Raw genomic sequence first — 23,934 nt, 5'->3', positions numbered from 1 at the left:
TTTATTAGACACTTTTGGAAGAGAAGACAGTTAAATTATTCGTAATAAATTTAACATCAACCGTGTATAGGCTAATTTTTAGTTGAGAATAATGAAAAAAAAATTGAAATAAAATTCTTAACAAAAACGATCAATAGCGCTGTTAACTGTTGTTGCAATTTAATAGCTTATGTTAAACTAACAAGTTAAATTATACTACGAATACAATCTTGAAATTTCTTCAGCATTTGATAATTGAAAGTTAACAAATTGCTAACTAAAATTCCTCTGGGGAATCGGTACGTTTAGAAACGTGTGCGTGTGTGTATACAGGACCCGGTGCAAAAATAATTGTTTTATTACGACATATGGTGGCCGCTTTGCGAATTCGACAAGAGTTTTGGCCAAAGTCCGATTTTATAAAATGATTCGGACATTTTTCGGCAAATTCGCGAAGCGTTGAAAGGTGATTGTTGAAATCCTCTAATAACTTACCGTGAGTGCTGGAGAGATCCCTGGCCAAAGTTCGAGATGCTGATGTAAGACCGTCTGATAGGAGCCAAATCCATTTTTTTCCATCACCAACATGTGATATATGGCTATATATATATATATATATATATATATTAGCTGTATTGGAGTAGCTCATGTGACGAGAGAGAAAAAAAAAGGAGAAATGTGAGAAAAAAAACAATAAAAATAATGAAATATCGACATAGTTCTTTATCTGTGAAATTTTGAAAGGGAAAGAAATTATTACCGCATTGTGACTGCGGGTTGATGGGTTTCCATAGCTAACGTGGACATAATAACCCCACAAAAATGTGCGAACTTGGTGATGATTTTGATATTATCGGACTCTCGCCAAGGCTCTCTTTGGCCACTTCTCGGCTGGCTTGCCAAAGCCCAGAATGCGGACATTGCCCGAGACAATTTTCAACGAAATCGACCAATTCGGGAACTAGCCAATTTCGGGCTTTGGCAATAACATATATAACAAGGATGTGAGCGAATTTGGGGCAATGTGATCAACACGGGATATCAAGGGAATAGCAGTGACAACGAAAATAAAGCAAAACAATGCAACGAAGTTTTATTTTTTAAACACAAATGACTTAATTATTATGACACTTTCTTGAAGCGGTCCACGGAACATTTTAAAAGTGCGTGTGAAAGTTGAAATTGAGTGAACGATATGCATTAAAAACTCGTTTGTTGCCATAAGGATTTCTATAAAAAATGGATTTAAAATTCCTATTTTTCAATATAAAGAGCGACGGAGAAGTAAGAAAAAATCTACCATGTAGGGATGGTTTCACTTCAATATAAGTTAACATGCACAGAAAACAACTTAACATATTTATTATTAGAAAATTCGTTAAACCTAATATTGAAAGAGTTGGAAGAAGAAAAAATCCGGAATCGAAAGGAAAGCACATACGAGTTGAGACAGTAAAAGTAATAGATTGAATATTTCCCACAGAAATTTTACGAGTCCGCCCTGAAACAAATCATGAATGAAGTCATTATATATATCTTGGCTCTTATCTCGTGTTTGAAATAAACTTCTGTTTATTTCTGTCCACGATTAAGATTTTGTCCACTTAAAGGCCTGTCCCACGAGAACTTGCTTGGGGACGCAGGGTAAGATAATTAAAATGAAAGATAATAAAAGTCTTTGTTGGACATAAACCGCAAAAACCACAGCCGGCGTGAAGGTAATCCCGTACTTGTTCTAAAATTTCAAAGGAAGACGCTCGTTCCGTGGTCTTTGTATTGAGAGCCATAACAACTATTATTTCCCCGAGGCCCGAGATGACCGCGGATCCTGACAAAGACACTTTTATTATCTTTAACTTTAATTATCTTACCCTGCGTACCCAAGCAAGTTCTCGTGCGACAGGTCTTTTGTGCCTTTCAAGTTGGTTCTCTGAGACAAAATGACTATAAGAAAGTGAGCAAAGTGACCCTTGCATTCCCTATGAAACCTACGGTGACATAATATTGACCACTAAAATATAGATCTTCCTGTAAAGGTGCAAAACCAAAACTCCAATCACTTTACAACCTTTATCGCATCTACTAATTATAACAATAACTAATGGGACTTACCTGGTTATAAAAGAGGCTGCAAAAAGAAAAGTTTGAGGTCTTGAAACATTTTTTGATATTGTATCTCGTCGAAAAAACCGACTTAATGCCGATATCCCTTATCAGGAAACGCTCCCCACCCCACCTTGTATAGCGGGCATCTTCAACCTGTCGCTCGCGAGCACCATGGTGCTCCCTGAAGTACCCAGAGTGTTCGATACTCGTGTCCGGTTTCATACTCACGAGTACTTGATCAAGCATAAGGTACAAATTGCATTCAATGAAATCAATCCTGATTTCATTCATTCGTATGTCAAACTTGTCGTAAGGGGTGCTCTTCTTTTAATGATAAGTATAGGCAGTGCTCGCGATTGGAAAATGGTTGAAAAACTCTGCTGCATAGTAAGCTTTTTTTTCCTACTGGGTACTTTTTCTACCGGAACACCTTTCGCAGCCCCGAATGAGCTTTTCGTCGGCCGCACTTGACGCGCAGTCCAAGGATTTGAAACCATTATCTACAGTATTTTATAACATAGCCTGTTGTGCAAAATTCGTAATTCAAGATTCTCATAATACGAGTAACTTTTCTAAATTATTCTCGTAAGTTCTTATAATTTTTTTTTGTAAGTTCAAGTAACAGCATACCGTATTTTAATGTGTATAAGAACCCCCTTTTGCCTAAAATTGTGTCCTAAAAATAAGAGGGTTTAAGGGTATACAGGGTGATTTAGAAAAGATGGAAAGAACTTTAAAAGAGGTGGTAGTACACACAAAAACAAACAATTTTACAATTTTCATCAAAGAATGCATGGTCTAACATGAAATGCAAACGTACTACTGGGCACAACATAGTAAATAGGATACGAGGAGAAAGTACAAGAATAACGTATACGTTAAAAAAAACCAGTTTTAATAAATAATTTACAATAACTGCTCAAAAAAACGACCATCAATGGTGATGCAAGAAGAACAATGGCGAAGGAGGAATTGGCGAACGCTCTGGAATATTCCAGGCATATCGCCAACTTTCCCAGCAGCAGCCGAAAGTCTTGCTATTAGGTCCTCTTTACAGTCAAGAGGAGTCTCATAGACCAGACACTTCCCCACACACTGTCCCCACAAAGAGATATCAACACATAAAAGATCACGCGATCGTGGTGGCCAAGATACAAGACCACCTCGCCCGATCCATCGGTTTGGAAAAGTCACGTCCAGATAGTTCCGCACCTCTCGCCCAAAATGGGCTGGAGCTCCATCGTACTGGAACCACATACGCCGCTGGAGGGCAGTTTGAACATCTCCAGCAAGTCTGGCAGCAACTCTTGCAGAAACGTCCGGAATTTGCCCTCGTCAAGGAGTTCCGGCAGAAGATACGGTCCTATTAGGTGGTCGCCGATGATTCCTGCCCACACATTGATGGAGAAACGTCGTTGATGCGCATGTGGATATGTGGCACGTGAACTTACAAACGCCCAGACATGTTTATTGTGGGTATTAAATGTACCATCTCGTGCGAGAGCACATTCATCGGAGAAAACAACAGATGCCGCAAAATCTGGGCGCGCTGCACTCTCTGCTGTGTTTAATCTTCGACGAGCATAATCTTCTTCATTCAATGCTTGGAAAATGGTGTGGGTACAACCTCTCACCCTTCAGCCCCCGCCATGTCGTAGGTTGTGGAACACCAAAGCTACGGCCCACAGCTCGTGCGTTTGTAGTTGGCTGATCCTCCCCCATCTCCGAAATCTCGTCTTCCACACCTGCTGTTCTGGTAGTCCTTGTACGACCTGCGTACAGCTGCCGATGCAAGCGCGTAAATGTTTTCGGATTGGGCAACCGCCTGTGGGGAGGGAGGGGAGAACGATCGCCGATACATTCATGCTGCCTCTGTGGTACTTCCGTTTGCAGCTCCGTAAATGAAATGCATGTCTGCTTTTTCAGTATTACTAAAGTGCGTCATTATCCCGTACGTTATAACTGTTGGAACGTCTTTGCGCACGCAGGAATAACTTCACGGGACTAGCGTCCGCGCCTTTTATTCACTGTGACGTAGATCTGCATGCGGTTTCTTCTTCTTTCCCAGGTTACATTTGTGTGCATGGTGTTCTTTTTTTCTCGATAAATTTCAACAGGAATGTCGTTTTAACGTTTGCGGAGCGGCCGTTTCATGTTACACCATACATTCTTTGATGACAATTGTTTGTATCGGTGTGTACTTATCACATCTTAAAGTTTTTCCCATATTTTCTGAATCATTCTGTATATGGATAGTATTATTTATACAGTAGAGCATCACTCATCCGAAACATCGGTTAACCGAAATTGCTCCAGGCTGGAAATTCACATTTGCGTACCATATAGAAGTTCCGCTGATGCTTTTAGTGAAGCAAAAGGAAATGTTGGACTTTTTTTCCTAAACTGTAGGCCTACTTTGATGAGAGAAAAACTATTCTGAAATTGTCAGTTCTCTGCGTTATTTATAAGACGTGTGATATATATACAGTTTTCTGTTTAATATATCACTGTTTCTTTGTTCCATATTGCTCCTATGGCACTGGTACAATTTTTTCCCGTGAATGATTGGTAATCTGAACACCCCTAACTGCTCCTGATAATTGATGCTCTACTTGTATATCTTTCCAACTTTTTTCCAAATTTCACGCCCCAAAAAAAAAAAAAAAAAAAACAAGCCGTTCCTTAGGCCGAGATTACACTACTAAAGTTTGATAAAAGTTATTTTATAAAACTTGAAAAAATTCTACCAATAAGATCATCGGTTGCATTTTCTGGAATGTAACCAACATAATGTTATTGGTGGCATTTTTTAAGTGTAATCCAGGCCTTATACACATTAAATATACAGTAGTTCCAAACCGATGGTTTGTATTGGAGGGAAAAAAATGCATTGAGTAACTGCATGCACTTATTCATCATGAATAGATCGCGCTTTCTATTGATGCTACTAAATCTTACGGAAACCGCGAATGCTTCGAGCTGCGAACAAAAATTATCCACATAATGTATTTTTAATTTATTAAAATGTCTTTTCTGCATACGTTACTTATTATTCATAAGGTTGAATTATTAATGATAATCATTCTACTAAATTGTGATTTATAAACCCATGGCATTATCAATATTGAGCACTCTCAAAACTTTGACCATACCTCTTTATAAATGCATTTAAGATTCATCGGTAATATGATATTAATCATTTATAATTTAAAAAAAAATGTAATTCATGTATGTATTGTGTTGTGCTCTTATGTATAATTATTAATGATAATGATTGAAAGATTTTTCGCTTGAATTTGGGAGACTTCGCAGATATTTGAGCAGTTGTAAATTTATCTTTGCAGTGTCGGAGATTGATTTACCTTCCCTCACGCAAGAAATACGTAGAAAAATTTCCCCACTTGAATTCTCGAATTTTTTTTTCTTTTGAGGAAGATAGATGGCGTCCCTCACAATAAATGGAAAGATCGTGAATTCCGAGGACAGCACCAGTTTTTCTGAATAGAGAATAAACGGGCAGTGGAGAGGAGAGGGGAGGGGGTTGTTTTAACCAAATTGGAGTAGCGACGTAAATTTAGTTTTGCAGGGATTTCTGAGAGGAATCTCTCGTAAAAAATAAAAAAATATGATTATCAATTATAAATTCATCTGTGGCGGCCCAGACATGCGGTATGAGGCTTTTTGGATCACGTGATTATTTTCATCGTTCAGCGAAGGGTTTTGAGGGACATACTTACCATGTCTAAGGTATTCAACTTGATGATTTCTTGAATGGTTCATGGCGGGAAATCAAGATGAAGGAAACGAATCGATTTCTTCCCTCCACGATGGGCACTAAATTCGAAAAAAATATATAGGTATATATAGTTTTATAAATACAAATATACAAATGCAACGCCACAACAGGCAAAATGCCCAGCGAGGTGGCTGAGAAAAAGATGCCCATAAAAATATGGATGCCATATATTTCCAAAATACAGCAACCCAATTAAAAATGCAACTAACACAAATTATAAACAATATATACACGTGATAAAATATTATACAATGCCCATAATGTATTTATGGTTGTCTTATTCTAAGTATGGACAGAGCTTCTCGATTTACCCCAACATGTTTATCGTATTTCTTTTTAAACGCGTCAATTGTGTTACAATTTACTACCTCCGGGGGTAAGCTATTCCATTTATTAACAACCCTATTAGAGAAAAATTCCCTGCGACATCATAACCTTGCATTGTCCCTCACCAATCGATATTGGTGTCCCCTTGTAAAAGCAGTCGATTGGCGGTGTGCTAAAAGTTCATGGTCCATCCTATCCATCCCGTTGAAAATTTTGAACACTTTGATCATATCTCCTCGACACCTGCGTTCTTCCAATGTAAACATATTCAAAAAATGAAGTTTCTCTTCATAACTCAAGCCCTGTGTGCCAATAAGGACACGCGTAGCTCTTCTTCGTACCCCTTCAACCAAGTCTATGTCCTTCTGTAGGTATGGTCTTCGAAACCTTACAGCATACTCCAGTCCAGGACGAACTAAGCCTCGAAAAATCGGAAGAATGACTTTAGGAGAACGCGAAGACACCTTTTTGAAAAAATTAGACCAAGCATAAATCGCAACTTTTAGAGTAGTTATATTTATACAAATACAACGCCCGCCACACAACAGGCAAAATTCCCAACGAGGTGGCTGAATGAAAATGTGGAACGCTTCACGATTTTCCCTGTCATCCTTACGTAGGGGCCATGCTAATCTTCCCTGTATCGTTTCAATTTTAGTATATGTACTGGCCGAAGCGTTAGAACAAGTAGATATATATTACCTCAATTATATATATGGTGGGAGCAATATCAATGGGTTACAAACTTTCACAAGAATAAAAAAAAAAAGGGTAATAAAATGCAGGCGGCCCTCGACTTTCACACATAATTGATTCCTGAAAATGCGTGCGAAAAGTTGAATGTTCGAAAGGACGTTAAAAAACCATCATAAATTGCACATGCAATTTAAAATATTTATTGCACAATACACATAATTAAGTTAATGAGGAGTGTTTAATTGCTTTCACGTGTTTCCTTTATAAGCTTGTCAAGAGCTAGTTGAATACCACCTATTTCGAGCGGCTGCATGAAAGCGAACAATTTTTGCATTATTGACAAAAATCTTTAAAAAATTGAATTTTTGTGAAAATTTGTGAAATAACAAATAGTGCGAAAGTCGAGAACCGCCGGTAATTTTTAATAAAAAAAAGCTTAAAAAGATATTGAAAAAACAAATTTGTTGTGAAGGTGATTTGAGAATCAACTTGACAATAAGCGCCTGTGAATTTCAGACGAAAAGATTACAAATAATTAGAATGAAAGGGGTCATCACGTGAATATTCTAATACAAGGTGTGCAAAAAGTCCGTAGAAATTTTTTAAAAAATCATGAAAATCGAGAAAATAACCGAAATAAACGGTGGTTTGCATCGCTAGGGGTCACAGGAGTTTTTTTGACCGGAAAAAATAACTCAAAAACAGCCGATAGGTGTCACTGACGTACACAAGTCAAAGAAAACATACGCCCTACAAATCGGAAAAAGCAGTGGAATCGGCACAATTTCAGAATGAAATCGGGATCATCTTGTTTTCTCAAAGTGATGCTTTTGATACTTATAAAGTCTATGCGGAGAGCTCTACAATTTGGTGATTGTTTGAGCCTCACTAGGTCACTCGCTCACGGACTCAGTAACTCAATCGCCCACTCCCTCGCTAACTGACTAGCATCGGACTGTTGTCGGTGAATTGTGCGTAAAGTAGGTGGAATGTTTCTTGAACTGTCAAATCACTTTTTCATCCTTGTTTCAAAAAATTTGGAGCACCCTGTAAATTGTTTCAAAAAATTAGAATATTTGATTTATGGTTGGTGAAAGGTCTGTATACAGGGGCGTAGTCAGAAATTTCGTTCGAGGGGACCACTTTCATTTCGGGGGAGGAACCAAATTAATAGAACAATAGATTTGGCCATGTTTTTCCCTTTTTTTCGGTCATTTTCTCACATTTCGGGGGGGGGAACCAGACCCCCCAATCCCCGAGGCAGTGAACAAGTGAGAAAATGATAGTTAATGAGCAAGTCAGTGAGCGAATGAATCAATGATCCCTTGAGTGATTAATTGCAAAAATGCGTGACCACGTGAGTGAATGAGCAAGTCTGTGACGAAATGAGCGACTGAGCAATTGAGTGAACAAAAAATAATAATTTTCTCATGTGCTTTTAAAGAAATTTTAATGGTTTTAGTGTATATTGGAGCTGCTGAATTACTGACAAAGTGAGCGACCTTGTGAGTATATGAGACAGAAAGATGGAGATAGAGTGTCTTTTATTGACAAAGTGAGCGACCTTTTGAGAAATAGTGAGTCACTTACCCATTTTTGCTCACCTACTTGCTCATTCACTCATTTGCTCACTTGGTCACTCACTTGCTCAAAGAAGAGATCACTGAAAAGGGAAGATTGATACGAGTACAAGGGATTTTAATGATTTTAGTGTATAATTGACACTGCTGATTCCGAATATGGCATTGGTTTTCTCAGATTGGTCTACTTTTTTCGAGATAAATTCAAAATTGAATTTCAATATTGTTATACTATGAGCAGCGCATAAATCACATAAACTGTGCGATATAAATAAATGCAATAAATCATTTGCAGAGATATTTCAGTGATTTTAGATCCATTTTGTTGCGCTGATTCTGAATCTGGCATTCGTTTTGTCAGATTTGCGCTAGTTTTTGAGATATAGTGGGGGAAATGAAATTTCATTGGTAATAATACATTCTCACAGCCACCTCGTTGCGCATTTTGCCTGTTGTAACATTGTATTTGTATAAGCAGCATACAAACTACATTGTTCAGTGTGTGTATTAATCGCAAAAACTAGGTCAAATTTTGCAAAACCAATGACAGATTAAGAATCAGTGTAACAAAATGACTCTAAAACAACTGTCTTCATCCATGATTTACTGTATTTATTTATACGTAGAGTTCTAATGTGTGATGTTTATAATGCTCGTGTATTACTACTGTAATTTAATTTTCACTTTATCTCAAAAAAGCGAATTCAGCAAAACTAATGCCAGATTCGGATTCAAAGCCCCCAAAATCACCGAAATACCAATGGTTTACCATATGCATTTATAACGCACAGTTTCAATGTGATTTATATGCTGTTTATGTTTAAAACTTAATTTTGACTTCATCTTAAAAACTAGAGCTCACATGAGACAAAACCAATGCCAGATTCGAAATTAGTGCCCCCAAATCATCATAAAATCACTGAAGCAACTGAGAACCAAATTGGTGTCGAGCAGTGTTATCAATGAGCTCAGTTTAAGAGGGTTACAAGACGCGCTTCGCTTCTAGTGCTTTTTTAATATGCATTAAAGTACCTAGTTTCACAACGACACGAAACTGGTGATCGCAAAGTCACCAGAAGGTTTGCGCAATCTTCCCCTGAAATAAGTGTGATCGATATGTACGTGCTAATTACAAGGGATGTCTACTCATCTCCATCGACATGATCTGCATACGTATTCTGAGTAATAGGATTTTACGCGAATGATAACCGCCTGGATATCACTCACATTCTGGATCCGGATCGTTATGAGGAACGGGCCTATATTACGACTCTATATTACAACATTTAAAAGCCTCTTTTGTCTTGTTGGAACGCAAGAGGTGTGAAATGAGAGTTTATGTTTCCATTAGCAAATGAGAAAGAATCCATTCTTTTCTATTGTTCTTTGAAATTTGTCTCGAACGTCCGTTTCATAGAAGAAAACGATCAAAATAACCCCGACTGCTTCGAAATTCTAGACTAGAACGTGATTTCTTTCATTAAGATGTCTGAAATTTCTATCAATTTGATTAAATCTCAAATGCTCATTGGGACTTCTTTTTTGTAATTCGGTTTTGGCATCTATTATAGAGCAATATACAATGCGTGACACAAACAAACTCAATTTAAAGCGACAATTAATAATTTTCACTGCAAACGTAAGGCTGGAAAAAAAAAAATCCTGTAAATATTTAAAATGGTTTTGTCAATTTTATTTTTATTATCAAATTATAAATAGCGCCATTTTACTAAATTGTGATTAATTAACCAATTAATGTCGAAAATACTGGACTTTTTTAAAACGAGACGTCACTATGAACAGAAAGCTGGTTTTGCTATTCTAACATAGAGGGCGATGATTCCGCTCAGTATATTCCGGGGTGCTTACCAAGCCACTGTGGTGGTCGAGTGGTTATAGTGACGGACTCGCGCCCGGGTTCGAATCTCACCTTTGATTCAATGGTGGTCGGCTGAAGTTTGTTTTCTGTGATTCCCAACTTCGAGACGCGAATGCGAGCCGATCTGCCCGTTGAAAAGTCTCGCCACAGAGAGCAACAGTCCTATAACGATACAATTATTCAGTCACTACACAAACGTAATCATCGTTACACTTCACTCATAGTTAGAAAAATTGATGGCATATATATGGCAGCACTGCGTATAACAAGCATTACGCAGAAAAGACTTCTCATATTAGGTTCACAGCACATGCATGCACAACTTCCCGCACATAGCCCAGGTCTTCTTCGACCACTTGCTAAAATCTCTTCATTGAGATAGAGCGGCAGGCCATGATCTGGTTAAGAGAGAAAGAGAGAGGGGGAGGGGCTACAGCTTCTAGTGCTTATGAAAAATAATCCGGCAAAAACTGTCGTCTACATCGCTCGCGACTTCTATATTTGTCCATTCTGAGAGCGCATGCGCATTAGCGGCAAATAGATGTTGAAGAATTGATACATTTAATTATCACCGTGGATAGGATCGTCTGTTACTGCAGTAGCTACGACGTAGAATCAACGGCAGCCGTAAGGTTGATGGTTCGAATCCCGAAAGTAACGCTATTTCTCCAACCACTTTGGATTTTCCTCCGCACACATCGGGCTCTCACATACGCGAAATAAGCTCATTGCCCGGAGGAAGCGGTCATGCCAAAAAATTCCAAGTTACAAGAGAAAAAAAATTGGGATCCCTATCGAGGGACCAAAAAGACCCCAAAGTAATTGCATCATAGAAGGATACGGGAGGTGGGGGGAGGGTGTGATCGCTCCTTACCCCCCGTTCACCAAAAAATTTCATTATTGACATAGGCGTGCGGGTGTAGGTGGACAACCACCCCCTCCCCCGCCCCATCGTGCGAAAATCCAGTATTCGCTTACGATATGCATCCAGATAATATTTCAAAAATCATGTGCAAGGTCAAGACATACGGAAATTATTATCAGGTTCCATAAGGAGTTCAAAGGCCCTTTTTTGACGTGCCTGACCCTTTGGAAATATTCATTCAAATGTCAGATTCAAAGTGACGTATAGAAGCATACAAACAAAACTGCGAGACTGTATAATAAAATCAGGACGCCCTGACTTGGGATCTAAAGGACCCCGAGTCATGCTCATTCAGACGCAATTTCAAACTGATGTGCGAGGTTAGACAAATATGAAAAAACTCAGGTTGTGCAAGATAGATTGGGGGAGAGGGAGGGAGGCTTTCGTTGAGTACCTAGATGGTCTTTTGATAATATGCTTTCAAATATGAGATCAAAAGTAATCTGTACAAGTATAAACATACGTATAATGTGAGACTGTACAAGAAAATCAGGAGGCCCTGGCTTGGGACCTAAAGGCGAGTATACATTTGCGCGCGGATCATTCAATGCAGAAATTCTTCATTGGTTCTTCAGCAATTTGTACGGTGTTGTGAAGGGTTCTTGAGTTGTTTGAACTGGACCTACCGGGAAAATCGCTTTTCAACGAAAGAAAGAAAACAAAAGAAGTAAGTTTGTGCACCCACACGAGCGGATTAGAACCGCGTTATAAGATGGGCTCTCTAATGTATACTCGTATTTACGGACCCTGAGTCACGTTCATTCTGATACAATTTCAAAAGCATGTGCAAGGTCAGGTACATAAAAAAAATAATCAGGTTGCACAAATAGAAGAGTTAGGTACGTCCCCCCCCCCTATTTTAGGGTACGCAGAAGACAGTTTGACAATGTGCATTCAACATCAGCAGAACTACAAGGCTGCAGCCAGGGACGTAGCCAGAAATTTCGTTCCGGGGGAACCACTTCCATTTCGAGGGGGACCAAAGTTATAGAACAATAGATTTTGCCATCTTTTACCTTTTTTCGGTCATTTTCTCGCATTTCGAGGGGGCGACCAGACCCCCCCCAAGTCCTCCCCCCCCCTCGCTACGGCCTTGGCAGCAGCATCACGGTACATGCGAGAAATATGTACTCTATCTGCGGTTAAGCACGCAAGTGATCACATTCAAATAACTTGTTGAAACAGCACCTGGTTGAAACCTCTGATACTAAATATGAAAAAAAAAGAATCTCTAGATGCATTCAGGAGTCCATTAGTGAACATGATATAACTCATGAATAAAATATTATTTACTTATTGGAATAAAATATTATTTCAATAAGTCATCGGATCCCATAAGAATTTTTTCTTTAAATAAATTCCTGTTTCATTATAAAAAAAAATCACTTTCTTTTCTTCCTATGCGTTGCGAAAATATGGAGCCATAAAGACAAATCGTAATGGCTTTTCAATATGTCAAGAAAGTTTGAATATAGCTCTTTTGTACGTGATTGATCGCCTACGGGATTGAGATGATTTTGTTTATTCGCATCTTACGAAAATTTTCGCATTCTCAGCTTGTGTATACGCGCATTTCTTCTTTTTTTTTTTCACAATCATATCGCAATGAACCATAAGAATGATATCGATTTATTCAATGATAGTTAAAACGTCAGAAAACGATTTAATTACGTTATTGATTCCGAAGAAATATATGGATTCGTATGCATTACGTATTGTATGCATTCGTATACAAATGAATCATATTTCTTTACCTACTTCATATATGACAGGAAAATGTTTTAATCGATATAGCTCAATAAAATGCAATACCGGCCACAATAGGCCCTTGGAGGGTCGACGAGATGGATTTTTGCAAAGGTCGTCCTTTTTTTTGAACATATGCAAAGAAGAGCCAAGAAGAAAAATTAAATACAGTACAACTTCGATATAACGAACTAACAGCGACTGAAAATTGTCCGCTATAATGAAAGTCCGATTTATTCCAAATAATTCTTATAGAGGTGTAATGCTACAGGGTGTACATCTATGGAAGTACAGTAGTTATATAGCTGTAAAAAAGGTGTTTGTTATATACCAATAAAAAACAGCCTTCTCTACTTAGGTTGAATTTAAAACTTATTTTTTCTGGCTGGGGCGAGCGCCATAACTCATGCAGAGCATCCATGTTTAAGCAAAACAAAACAACGATCGTCGTTTAATGGATTGCTTGGAAATGCTTTTCAAACGAGTTAATACTTTCTGAAATACTTAAGATGAGTTTTAAACTCATTAGATAAAAATTTCACAATTTTTACAATTTTTTTTAACTATCCGTTACAGTGAGGTTCTTCTGTATAATTTATTGCATGATTCATCCAGTGTAGATGGATGATACACTCGTAGATGAGTCGCAGTGCTTTCGAAGTGCATAGATTCAAGTTATATATATACATATATATTTATTTATGTATATTACAAAGGCGCTATAGGATCGAGCATTGCCATACTTCAACAAGATCTTCCCATTCGTAAAAATGCGTATAATTTTTAACGCGAAAAATGACCGAGACGTATTTTACGTCTGTGTGTTAGCATTACTGCATCAAAAATATTCCCGTCCCGGGGGGGACCCAACCAAATATTAGAACCCAGGGACCCCCGGTAGAAAGATGCGGGGAGCCATTATTTTAAAACATATCGTGTTTTTTCGACTGAGCAAAAAAACAAAATTCTACAGTTGGTAAGCAGAGAAAAAAACTGGCGTTTGATTCCACGGAACCCCGGGGCTCCGCGGAACATCTGTTGTATACCTATGCTTTTCTAGCTTTGCTTGTAAAAGAAATTTGCTATTTAAAATTCTTCAAAAAATAATTGTAACCGAATACCTTTTAACCCTTAAAGTGTAAATTAGAAATCACGGAACCTCCCTTCAAAATGGCATATCTTTTTGTTTTAATGAAGTAAGCGTTCTTCCGATTTTCAGCAGTTCCAAACTAAAGGATTCGAGAAATCAAATTTACAAAATTATCTGGGCTTCTCAGTGATAAAATAGGAGCATTTTTTGAAGACGAAATATCTCGTCAGTGCCGCTTAAAGGGCTAAACAGTGAATCTGTTCAATATTAAAAGTATGAGTTCATACAAGCATGTGTAAAAAAACAATTGAAAATTATTTCCATATCGAGATGAAATACGATGTGGTTTCGTGAAACCACAACTACATACTAAATCGATACAGAATTGGCTCCTATCGATCATTTTCAATATCAACGTTTCTAGTGTCTATATAATTTCGCCTCCGGAATATTTGTTAGTATGGAGCGGAATATATCCAGGAGATTGAAATCGTGATGGAGACATAACTATGCTATAGTCTCCGGATATTTGCGATAAGAGAATGAGTTTACGACCGGCTATAGCGAAAATCATTGGGCGATCAAATGCATCGCGCGTGCATCTTATTGAATACCGAAAAGATCGCGATAAAAATAGTTTTCAAGATACATCTCGTACGAGAGTAAATTCCCGAATAACGTTTCAATGTTTGCTAGATACTCAGAAATTGAAGTTTTTGGGATTTCGGCAAATTAATACTCCATATTCGAGAGCATTTTGAAGTGTTTCGGAGAGCACTTTCGTCGCCGTCATACGCTTTTGAGCAAATCTCTTCTCTTTTCCACACCTATCTACGATGTGTGTATAAAGTAGGAAGATTTATCATTTTTCTGGAATGACGACATCCAGTCGAAATCGATTACGACGATACTGAAGATTCCGCGGAATTTTACTGTTATGTCCGACTTGGAAGTTCTCGAGATGTTTTTTTTTGAGGGAGAAAAATATAATCAAATGGCCTATATACATGAAGTTTTGTACCATTGTGATTGGGTGACCATATTTGATAGAAAAAAATTGAGATCACAGAAAAATATGAGAAATCGCAAATTCCCACTAAAATATGTTGCGAATTTTCGGTGATAATTGCCAAATACTTATAATTTTTTTTACTGTTGATTACAGAAAAATTTTAGCAAGCTCTGGGACTAGGCCCCTAAGTGCTGCAGAGCGTATGTTTCGTTTTTTGTTCTACCGTTTTTATTTTGCATATTATTTGTATTCTGTACTTAAGTATTTATGTGTGTTCTTTTCGCAATTAAAAAAACGAGGTTGCCGTACGTCCCGTATTTTCACGTAACTTTGATCATCCCAAAATGTCCCGTTTTTCAAAGAAGCACACTTGAATTTATACTTTCGTGAATCATCCCGATGACATGCGGAATCATCCCGTTCTTCTTCTTTCAATATCTTATGGTATAAAAATCTCTTTTAAGTGGGTTTTGAGGCAGTTTTTTTTAAACAGTCGTTTTTCCATTCAATACATGGAAAACGTTGGCGTCATTGAAAATGTAGACAAGACGGAATAAAAACCCAAAACGAAGAAGTAAAGTCATTTAATTTCAAATATTCGATCAAATGATAGGTTTCTTCTGTGACATGTCCTTTGACAAAATGTTCTCCCTCCTGCGTTTCCCTAACAAAACAAAAATGTCGTTTCAAGGACGATCTCGTATCGACAAGGAGAATAGGAAATTGCGGAACATTCAACAAAGATCGAGAATAAGGGGAAAAAAATATTTAATAATAATAGTAATAAATAATCGCAATCTTTCTTATATGCCATTTTTTCTTTAAAATATTCTCCCCGAAATACTTAGAATGCATCAATCTTCTTTGGTTACTGTACAAAATCCTGAAAATGAAGAGATGTATTTCTTCATATGCTTGAGAGCAAAATTAATACAAATGTCACTTTATGTTGGAAAGAGAACATAAATGTGTCAGTTTTCAAATTTTAATGCACTTCTGTGACTTTTATCGATTTTTTTGGCGAAAATTTTCAGTTGGTTTTGGAAAACCGTGAAAATGATTGTAATGAAATCCATCGATAACAACAAAAAACTCTGTAAAATATCTTTTTTTTTACACCACTCGAAGTACGAATCTGCTACTTTTTGTTCGTGACGTATTTCGAATATTACAAAGAAAAATTGAAGAGACGTTAAAATAAATTCGCATTAATTTTTCCGATTCATACTTCAAAAAACGTAGGTATTCCATTTATTTTTCGGGTAAAAAATCCGCTTTTTTTTTTTATATGACAACATATTGAATATGTTACAACCGAGGGCAGAAATCGGCGAAATGGCCGACCAGTTGACGGGGCGATGTAGAAAATTCGAACTTTGGCCAGCCAGTCCGTCAAGTGGCTCGAAATTCCTGGCCAAAGAAAAGGCATGATTCGGCGTTATCGCCAAGTTGGTGTATTTTTCGGTGGTAATTATGGCTATTTATAATTATGGTTGGCCATAGCAAATCTAACAATCAAAAGATTGTTAATAACGATACCTTAGGGTTTTAAACCTTTGTCACCAGCTGTTCATTGTTCGTGTCGCTTCCCAGGAACAGTTTGGTAAACATTTTTCAAAATAAAACAACCACTTCAAAGCATAAATGCGTTCACAAATCAATATCTCCAACTACACCGACACCCCTGGCTAGTTGGTGATGCTCCTACGAGCCGCGACGCACACGTAGAGAAGCACAGTTTTTTGGGGATTGACATCGGTAATATAGGGATCGACTTCGGAAAATTGGGTGAGACATTGGTCGGGTCAACTGGCCGGCCAGATCACGAACTGGTCGATCCCGGGCCGAAGTTCGGGCTTTGGCCGTAACAGATATACAAGTGGTATAGGCATGATCACTATGTTACATAAAATATTCTCCATAGAATGTTCACGAAGCCAAAGGATGGTTAGAGCACGGGCTTCAAACTGGTTTTCCGCGGAACGCTGGGGATACGTGACAGCTTTTTTAGGGTTCCTCATGATCAAACGCCATGGAACCCTCAAAAATTCCGGAAACCCGGTGAGCTTTCAAAGAAGAAAACTTCCTTGTTACCAAGGCCGGAATCACAGTATAAAAGTTTGATAAAATATATTTTATAAAACTTGAAAAATTCAATCATTCGACATGTCCGAGGGCCAAGGATCAAGTATGTGTGCTTTATAATACAGGATGTGGGCAAAAAGTCCGTAGAAACTTCAAAAATGAATAACAACCGGAAAAATAACCGAATGAAAAAACGGTTTGCAGGGATAGCATCGCTAGGTCACGGTAATTTTTTGACAGGAAAAAAAGTAACTAAAAAAACCAGCCGATAGATGGCGCTGGTACGATAGACTTCTGTGGAAATATGCAAATGAAACGGTTGTAAGAACTTTCGCTCCTAATCCACAATCAGTTCACCGTTGTAAACAGTGTATGTGCGCCTGCTGCACCCTGCCGTTGCTAGATTTGTGACTCGCCTGCAATGTGTTATCTCCTCTGGTGGTGGTCATGTGGAACACATACTGCTTTAATAAACAAATTGGAGGTATTGTATTCGCAATTTGGGTATATTTTCTTTGACTTGTGTACGTCAGCGCTACCTGTCAGTGGTTTTTGAGTTATATTTTTCCTGTCAAAATAATTCCCGTGACCTAGAGATGCTAACCCTGCAAACCGTCTTTTATTTCGGTTATTTTCCGGTTTTTATGAATTCTTAAAGTTTCTACGGACTTTTTGGCCACCCTGTATATACAGTTGTGTATAATTTATTAAAAATATCAGGAGAAATAATTTGGTATTCTAAAACATATTAAGTTCTATGTATTTCTTTTCGCAGTTCTGCCTTTCCTCCTCGATCACTGAGGGAAATTGTCCATAAAAGAAAGCAGTTGGACTACATCAAAAATCTTCTCCAAGACCTCGACAGTCGACTGGAAAAGTTACAGTGAGAATTCTATAATCATACAATTTATTTACCGTGTGAATGAAATGAGATATATTATGTATAATCAAATATATACCCATATTATGTATAAATCAATATATAATGTATAATCAAATTTAGTTTTTATGTTTTTGCGGGAAGATATTTCAAACTTACCAACTGGAGTCTGAAGTCAATTTTTCAAAAATGACTTCAAGAAAAATTCCATTGAGTTGCAAATAAAATGCAAAAAGTATCGTGTCAATCGGTTAATTTGTTTATTCAAAATAAAATAAAGAAAATACTAATGAATTATAGTGTAAATGCATGTATAAAAAAAACACTTTGAACGCTGTTGTCTCAGATGACAGTTTGTGAGTTCATCCGTAAGATTTATAACAGGCATCACCAAAAATTATGAAATCTCCCATGGTCTTGGATGTCATTGGATTTTTCCACAGTGGCCCAAGTCTCCTGAGACGGATCAGCTTATATCCCCTAGTGGGACAGAGTGGGGGGTCACGGTTGGTCTGGTGGTGGTCCATTTTTCAAAACACATATCGAATAAACATTTCTACAAAATTCCAGAATTTTCGGTGTTCTTTTTAATTTTTGTTTTGATGGATGATAAATACCAAGGGCAGATTATGATTTATTCTGGTCGTTCTTATGACGTTCTTACTTTAGATTTATGCCTATTATGATTCACAGACAAAAATATCTTTCAGCAAAATATATCTGGTCACTTCGGGACGAGTTCCAGCACCTATTTTAAATTAGAGTCATATTATGCGAATACGTGAGATTCACCTACGATATTCTGTTCATTTATTGATTTTCATATTCTCAGGAAACGTTCGTGCATGTTGAATCTACCGGGAATGGATTGTGAATACGGTGACATCACGGGAAGTGGAAAGGACCAGAATTTCTGGGGTAGCCGAATGACGCCCGGAAAAAAACGCAGGTAGGTACAGAGAATTCCGTTTATTCCACACCAATGGGAATAGTTGTACCAGTCCTTGTACCCAGGACTATATAGAAAGGGCTATCTCATCGCTTTGAAGTTGATCTTGCCACCTTGGCTCAGTGGGCGGGATCTCGGATCAGGTGCATGACGTCACTGCTCTAATACTCTTCGATTGAAGCGCATCTCTGAAATACCAGGGTAGCCAATAGCCATCAACCGGTTCTGTCAGGGTGATTACGTCAGCTGGTACCGACTCCGGCGTGTCATTAGATGGCCTGGTTTGTACCAACGCCATCTATAGCAGAAGTCCTCCACACGAAGCTCGTGACGTTAGTGAAGGCCATCTCACACAATGCCATTGGATATAGCACGCCGACGCATCCGCCATCTTTACCCTTTTCTTATTGTTATATATAATGGATATAGGTCAGATCACCTTCTTCAGTGACATCACGAGCTTCGCGCGAATACCTTCTGCTATAGCTGGTGTTGGTTGCACCGAGGGGTCAATCATAAGAGGCGTCGAAACATTGTCACATGCCAAATCATAGGGAACATATCGTAGAATATATATCAATTGATAATATGAAACATTCTTGAAACTGTAGTCACGGTTCAATATGGTAATGACTGTTGTATACTGTATTTACAATTTATAACCGTGTTATTCTTTACACTACGGGGTCTTAAGCACGTGGCCCAAAAGACACGTGTGTTGCTTGGATATTTTTACCGTGGCCCACCGTCCAATTTTGGGAAATAGCTGAAAACATTGAGAGACAGTTGAATGAAAAGCAATGGAAACTAATCTGGGAGGATTAGAAAAGTGTTCGTTAAACCGAGATTTTCGCTCTAACGGTATTCGTTAGAACGGGATTCGACTGTATATTCATTTCTACGTTTCTTTAAATCTAGATTTATTTCTTTCATGAGTCGCCATATTGATTAACTTAGATTAGACACGGTTTGCATGTCCCTCAAAGAAAGAGGGAGGTATCACGTGATCCGAAAAGCCTCATTGAAGAAAATCCGGGGAAGCGACGGTTATTATAGCTCATAATTTTCATATTTGTGTCATAATTTTCATTTTCATTTATATTTCTTTTACAGGCTCGAAAGTGAATCCGAGATATATCAAGACTGATGGCGTTCGCAGAGTTGCCTGTACGATATGAGAAAAATCAAGAAAAATCATTATAAATAGAATTATGTGATCTCTCGCGTGGAGAGATTCTGTAGTTTCCTTTTTTTTACATTCCAGGAATCAGAAAACAATGAAATAAAGAGTCGAAGTATTATTTACGTACCAGAAGAACTTACTAACAAATTACATTGAAACATATTTTTCCCCCCGATATATCTGTGCATAATGTTACCCTGTTTGTTTAAATGAACGTATATTTCCGCTCGGCTTGCTTCATCAAATATTTCTCAAAATAATAAATAAAATACTTTGTTATGTTTGAAAGCATTTACTTAATGAGTCGTGAACACATCAATCCTGATTTCTTATGCATTTAATACATCTTAGGTATACAAAGTGTCCTGTAAGTGCTAATGCGGTCTTTATCTCGCCAACCGTCTGCCGCGGAGGTATAGTTTCAATTCAAGAAATGCTTAAAAAGGCGGTAGAAAATTATCCTGTACCAGTTTCGAGAGTAAAAATACAGCGTGTAATAAAATCTAAATTTTTATACGGTCCCCCAGTCCTCTAACTCCCAACTAAAAAGTTGTTGTTTTGTCTTTCCTGAGACCAACAGACAGAATTCGAAGTTTCTAAATGGAATATTCGCTGAGATATTTGAATTCAAAATCAGAGAACAGTTTGGCAAAGGACAGCATAAATGAAGGAAAAGGATCGTTGTCCGATAGTTTTTGCCGTCCTTCCGTAACTTTTGTCCGATATTTAAATTCAGATATCTTCGCGAATACTGAACTTAAAAATTGGGGGGGGGGGTTCTGTTGGCCTCAGGAGATACAGGGCAACAACTTTCTAACTGGTAGTGAGAGAACAAGGTATGGAAATGTAGGTTTCTTACTTTGCGACACACTGCATTTCCACTCTCAAAACTGGCACTGGAATCATACATCTACTCAGCCATCGTGAAGCATATTATCAGCCTTCTAAAACGCTCAGGTTGTTATGTTCTGAACCTTTGTGAATATAAAGTCATGTTTTTGAAAAAATTAAAAATTCGGCGATGAAAGTTTTGTTCTTAGGTACAAATCAACCTGATGTAAATGCGTACGAACCCGAATGTACCTGCAGACATAACATAAAATGTGCATTTTTCAGTAAAAAATAGTTTTTAATAACCATTTTATTGATTAAAAAAGTTTTCATGTGAATAAGTATACATATAAAATAATGCCATCTCATTATACAACGTCAACTGTTATGACACGTCATATTTACTTACCTTGAGTCTTCGACGAGCTAGTTTTCCGTGAGCGACTGCCTGTCACTAGTTAAATCTACGAGGAGAGAGAACCAAAACCATACATTCATTCCCCGTTTTCGTATTTTAAAATGGGTCTGTAGGTACAACTGTGTTCTTGGGTAAAGCGGTCTCCCCGTACCAAAAAATGCTGTGACTAAAATGGAATAACTAAACGTTATGAAGATTTTTACGTGTGTTGTATGCTCTTCAACTGAAAATGTTTCGGGACACTTTTTGCGTTGCTATCAATGCACACTTTTGGAAATGTTTTAATTTTTAGAACATTACAATTCTTTTTATAAACAGAAGCCAAACCATGACAACGAGGTCCTCATCGCGCGTATAGTTTTGTTTCAACGCTTTCCTTTTCTCATAGGGTGTCTTCCGGTCGATACACTTTTTAATTGAACACTGTATATATTACCGAAGTCTTTCGTATTGCATTTCAGTTCGATGAATGATCAAATATCAATGCAGGCTATTCGCGAACCTAATTGTTACAGGATGTGACCACGCATTATCTATCTATTCGAACATTCACTCGTATATCGGGGTGCGTAGATAAGATCATAACAGCTCGTACTCCCACTCAATTGAATGCAGTAGTGCGTTGAAGCCATGGTCGGTACAAGGGATGATGACAATTTAAGAGTCATCTCACTCCATCTCTAAGATGGCGATAATTTCAGAAAAGAAATATATATTGCTGGGAAGTACGTCTTTACTCCGGGAGTTACCAGCCGCCTCCACATAACATGTACTGATGATAATTCATGCAAAATAATGTGACACGATCCAATATGAATAAATGATTACACATACACGGTTTCGACACTATGTGGTCGCTTCCGTCATAAGAGTCATTAATTTTCGGTATTTCTAGCATAGAATATATTCCCGAATGGATGTGATTTAGTTTTGCTCACCGGGATTGGAACCGAGACTTCTCCACGTGCAATAACCAATTAGCTAAAATGTTATCTCGTCCATCCAAAGTGATAATTTTATCCTCTCCTGCTTTTTAAATATGAATTTTCGTCTTTCCTAAATTACCAAATATTAACTTCTATTGATTCCGAAATGATTTTTTTTCATTAGAGATATGAGTTTTCATTAATGCCGAAACTATTTCTCTACTGACTTGGCAACGTGTCCATTGATCCCGAGAAAATGTTTTCTTACTCTTTCCGATATGAATTTCCAATTCGTGTTTGAAAAATCCTCATCAAATATGAACCTTCATAAATTCCGATTGCTCTCATTAGTAATCAAATTGCCGACGGCATCGTTTATAGACTCTGCTATGGAGTCTTAAACTTGTTAGAAAATTAACGCCAGTTTAAACAAAAATTTCAATGTAGATAAGAAAATAATATTACATATACTAAATTACTTTCACGAAAAAATAAATTGTGTGATTTCATATTTAAATAAAATTACTAGAAATAATTTATAATAAAAAGATAGAAATTAATAGTATTATAGGAAATTAGTTTGGTTTTTACCAAGTATTACTGAAACTGTGTGAATACTCAAATAAAATTTGTTCAAGAGATGGCAGCACTAACTTTCAAAAGCATACATAAAATAATTATATATATATATACATATGTTCCTTTTGAAAATAAAATCTGCGTGAGAATCTCACGTGAATATAGAAGTGTGAAACCTCTAGGATTTTTAAATGACCTGACTATACATTCACGAATTTTCAAAGATTCGTAATTATTACAAATATGCCAATATAATATGAATCGTGTCAAATAAAGTTTACAAATGCATTAAAAACAACTTGCACGCATGATAAGATAACCCGACATCAGTGCAACTGATTAAAAATTTATTAAAAATATCAATCAAAATTTATATGAATCTCACACGTTATTGTACATATAGAGAGTAGAAACACCAGCGCCCTCATGGCAGAACACTCTCATGGGTATCAAAATGCCGTAATAACCCCCATAGTTTAATAATCCCATGGTTCGTTCACTAAAAAGTTTCAGGCGATAAGCGTGGTTGGCTCTGAATCAGAGGGGGGGCGGGAGCGTTTCATCGGGACTGAAGTCTAGCACAGGACTGAAGAGTTAGAAGAGAAAGAAAAAAGTGAAGCGCTCTCTCTATGGATACACAGCGTTATGTCAGACCAGCCAATTAAGAGCTAGCACTGTGACGTCACAAAACTTGCATTCGCGTGCAAAATATACTAATATATTGATAGTGTGAATCTGCGTGAGAGAGTAGCTTGCTCCGCGCATTCTCTGCCGATCACGATGATCATTTTTCTTGTCGCACCACTGGTCATTTTCTGCACTGGGTGTTTTACAGCAAGTTCAGGAGGGGCAGCAAACTTTGAGGAATGAGTGGCCAAGAAAATTATTAGAATGGAAGATGGGGGGGGGGGGGAGGCGAAATTTGCATAATCCTCAATAAATCTACC

At 37.6% G+C, this 23,934-nt stretch overlaps 1 protein-coding gene and 1 non-coding gene across 2 annotated transcripts in view; one reads left to right on the top strand and one right to left on the bottom strand.

Annotated features, from left to right (window-relative positions):
* Window positions 1-20,355, top strand: part of LOC149084481 (uncharacterized) — a 28,488-nt gene extending 8,133 nt beyond the window's left edge. Inside the window, exons 2-4 of the mRNA XM_089235487.1 lie at window positions 17,997-18,104; window positions 18,934-19,050; window positions 20,164-20,355. Of these exons, the coding sequence (XP_089091613.1) occupies window positions 17,997-18,104; window positions 18,934-19,050; window positions 20,164-20,197 (259 nt within the window). The 3' untranslated portion in view covers window positions 20,198-20,355. The remainder of the gene's footprint in view (window positions 1-17,996; window positions 18,105-18,933; window positions 19,051-20,163) is intronic.
* LOC149084482 (U6 spliceosomal RNA) lies at window positions 6,784-6,893 on the bottom strand. The gene has a single exon (XR_016193057.1). It is a non-coding gene; the product is annotated as a U6 spliceosomal RNA (small nuclear RNA).
* Window positions 20,356-23,934: the final 3,579 nt, after the last annotated feature.

This window comes from Pholcus phalangioides, unplaced genomic scaffold (assembly GCF_987345545.1).
Source record: "Pholcus phalangioides strain wild (caught in Gottingen) unplaced genomic scaffold, Ppha-v1.0 ptg000008l_1, whole genome shotgun sequence".
NCBI classification, from domain to species: domain Eukaryota; kingdom Metazoa; phylum Arthropoda; class Arachnida; order Araneae; family Pholcidae; genus Pholcus; species Pholcus phalangioides.
Note: the sequence above shows the minus strand (reverse complement) of the source record. Positions and strands in the feature narration are given on the sequence as shown.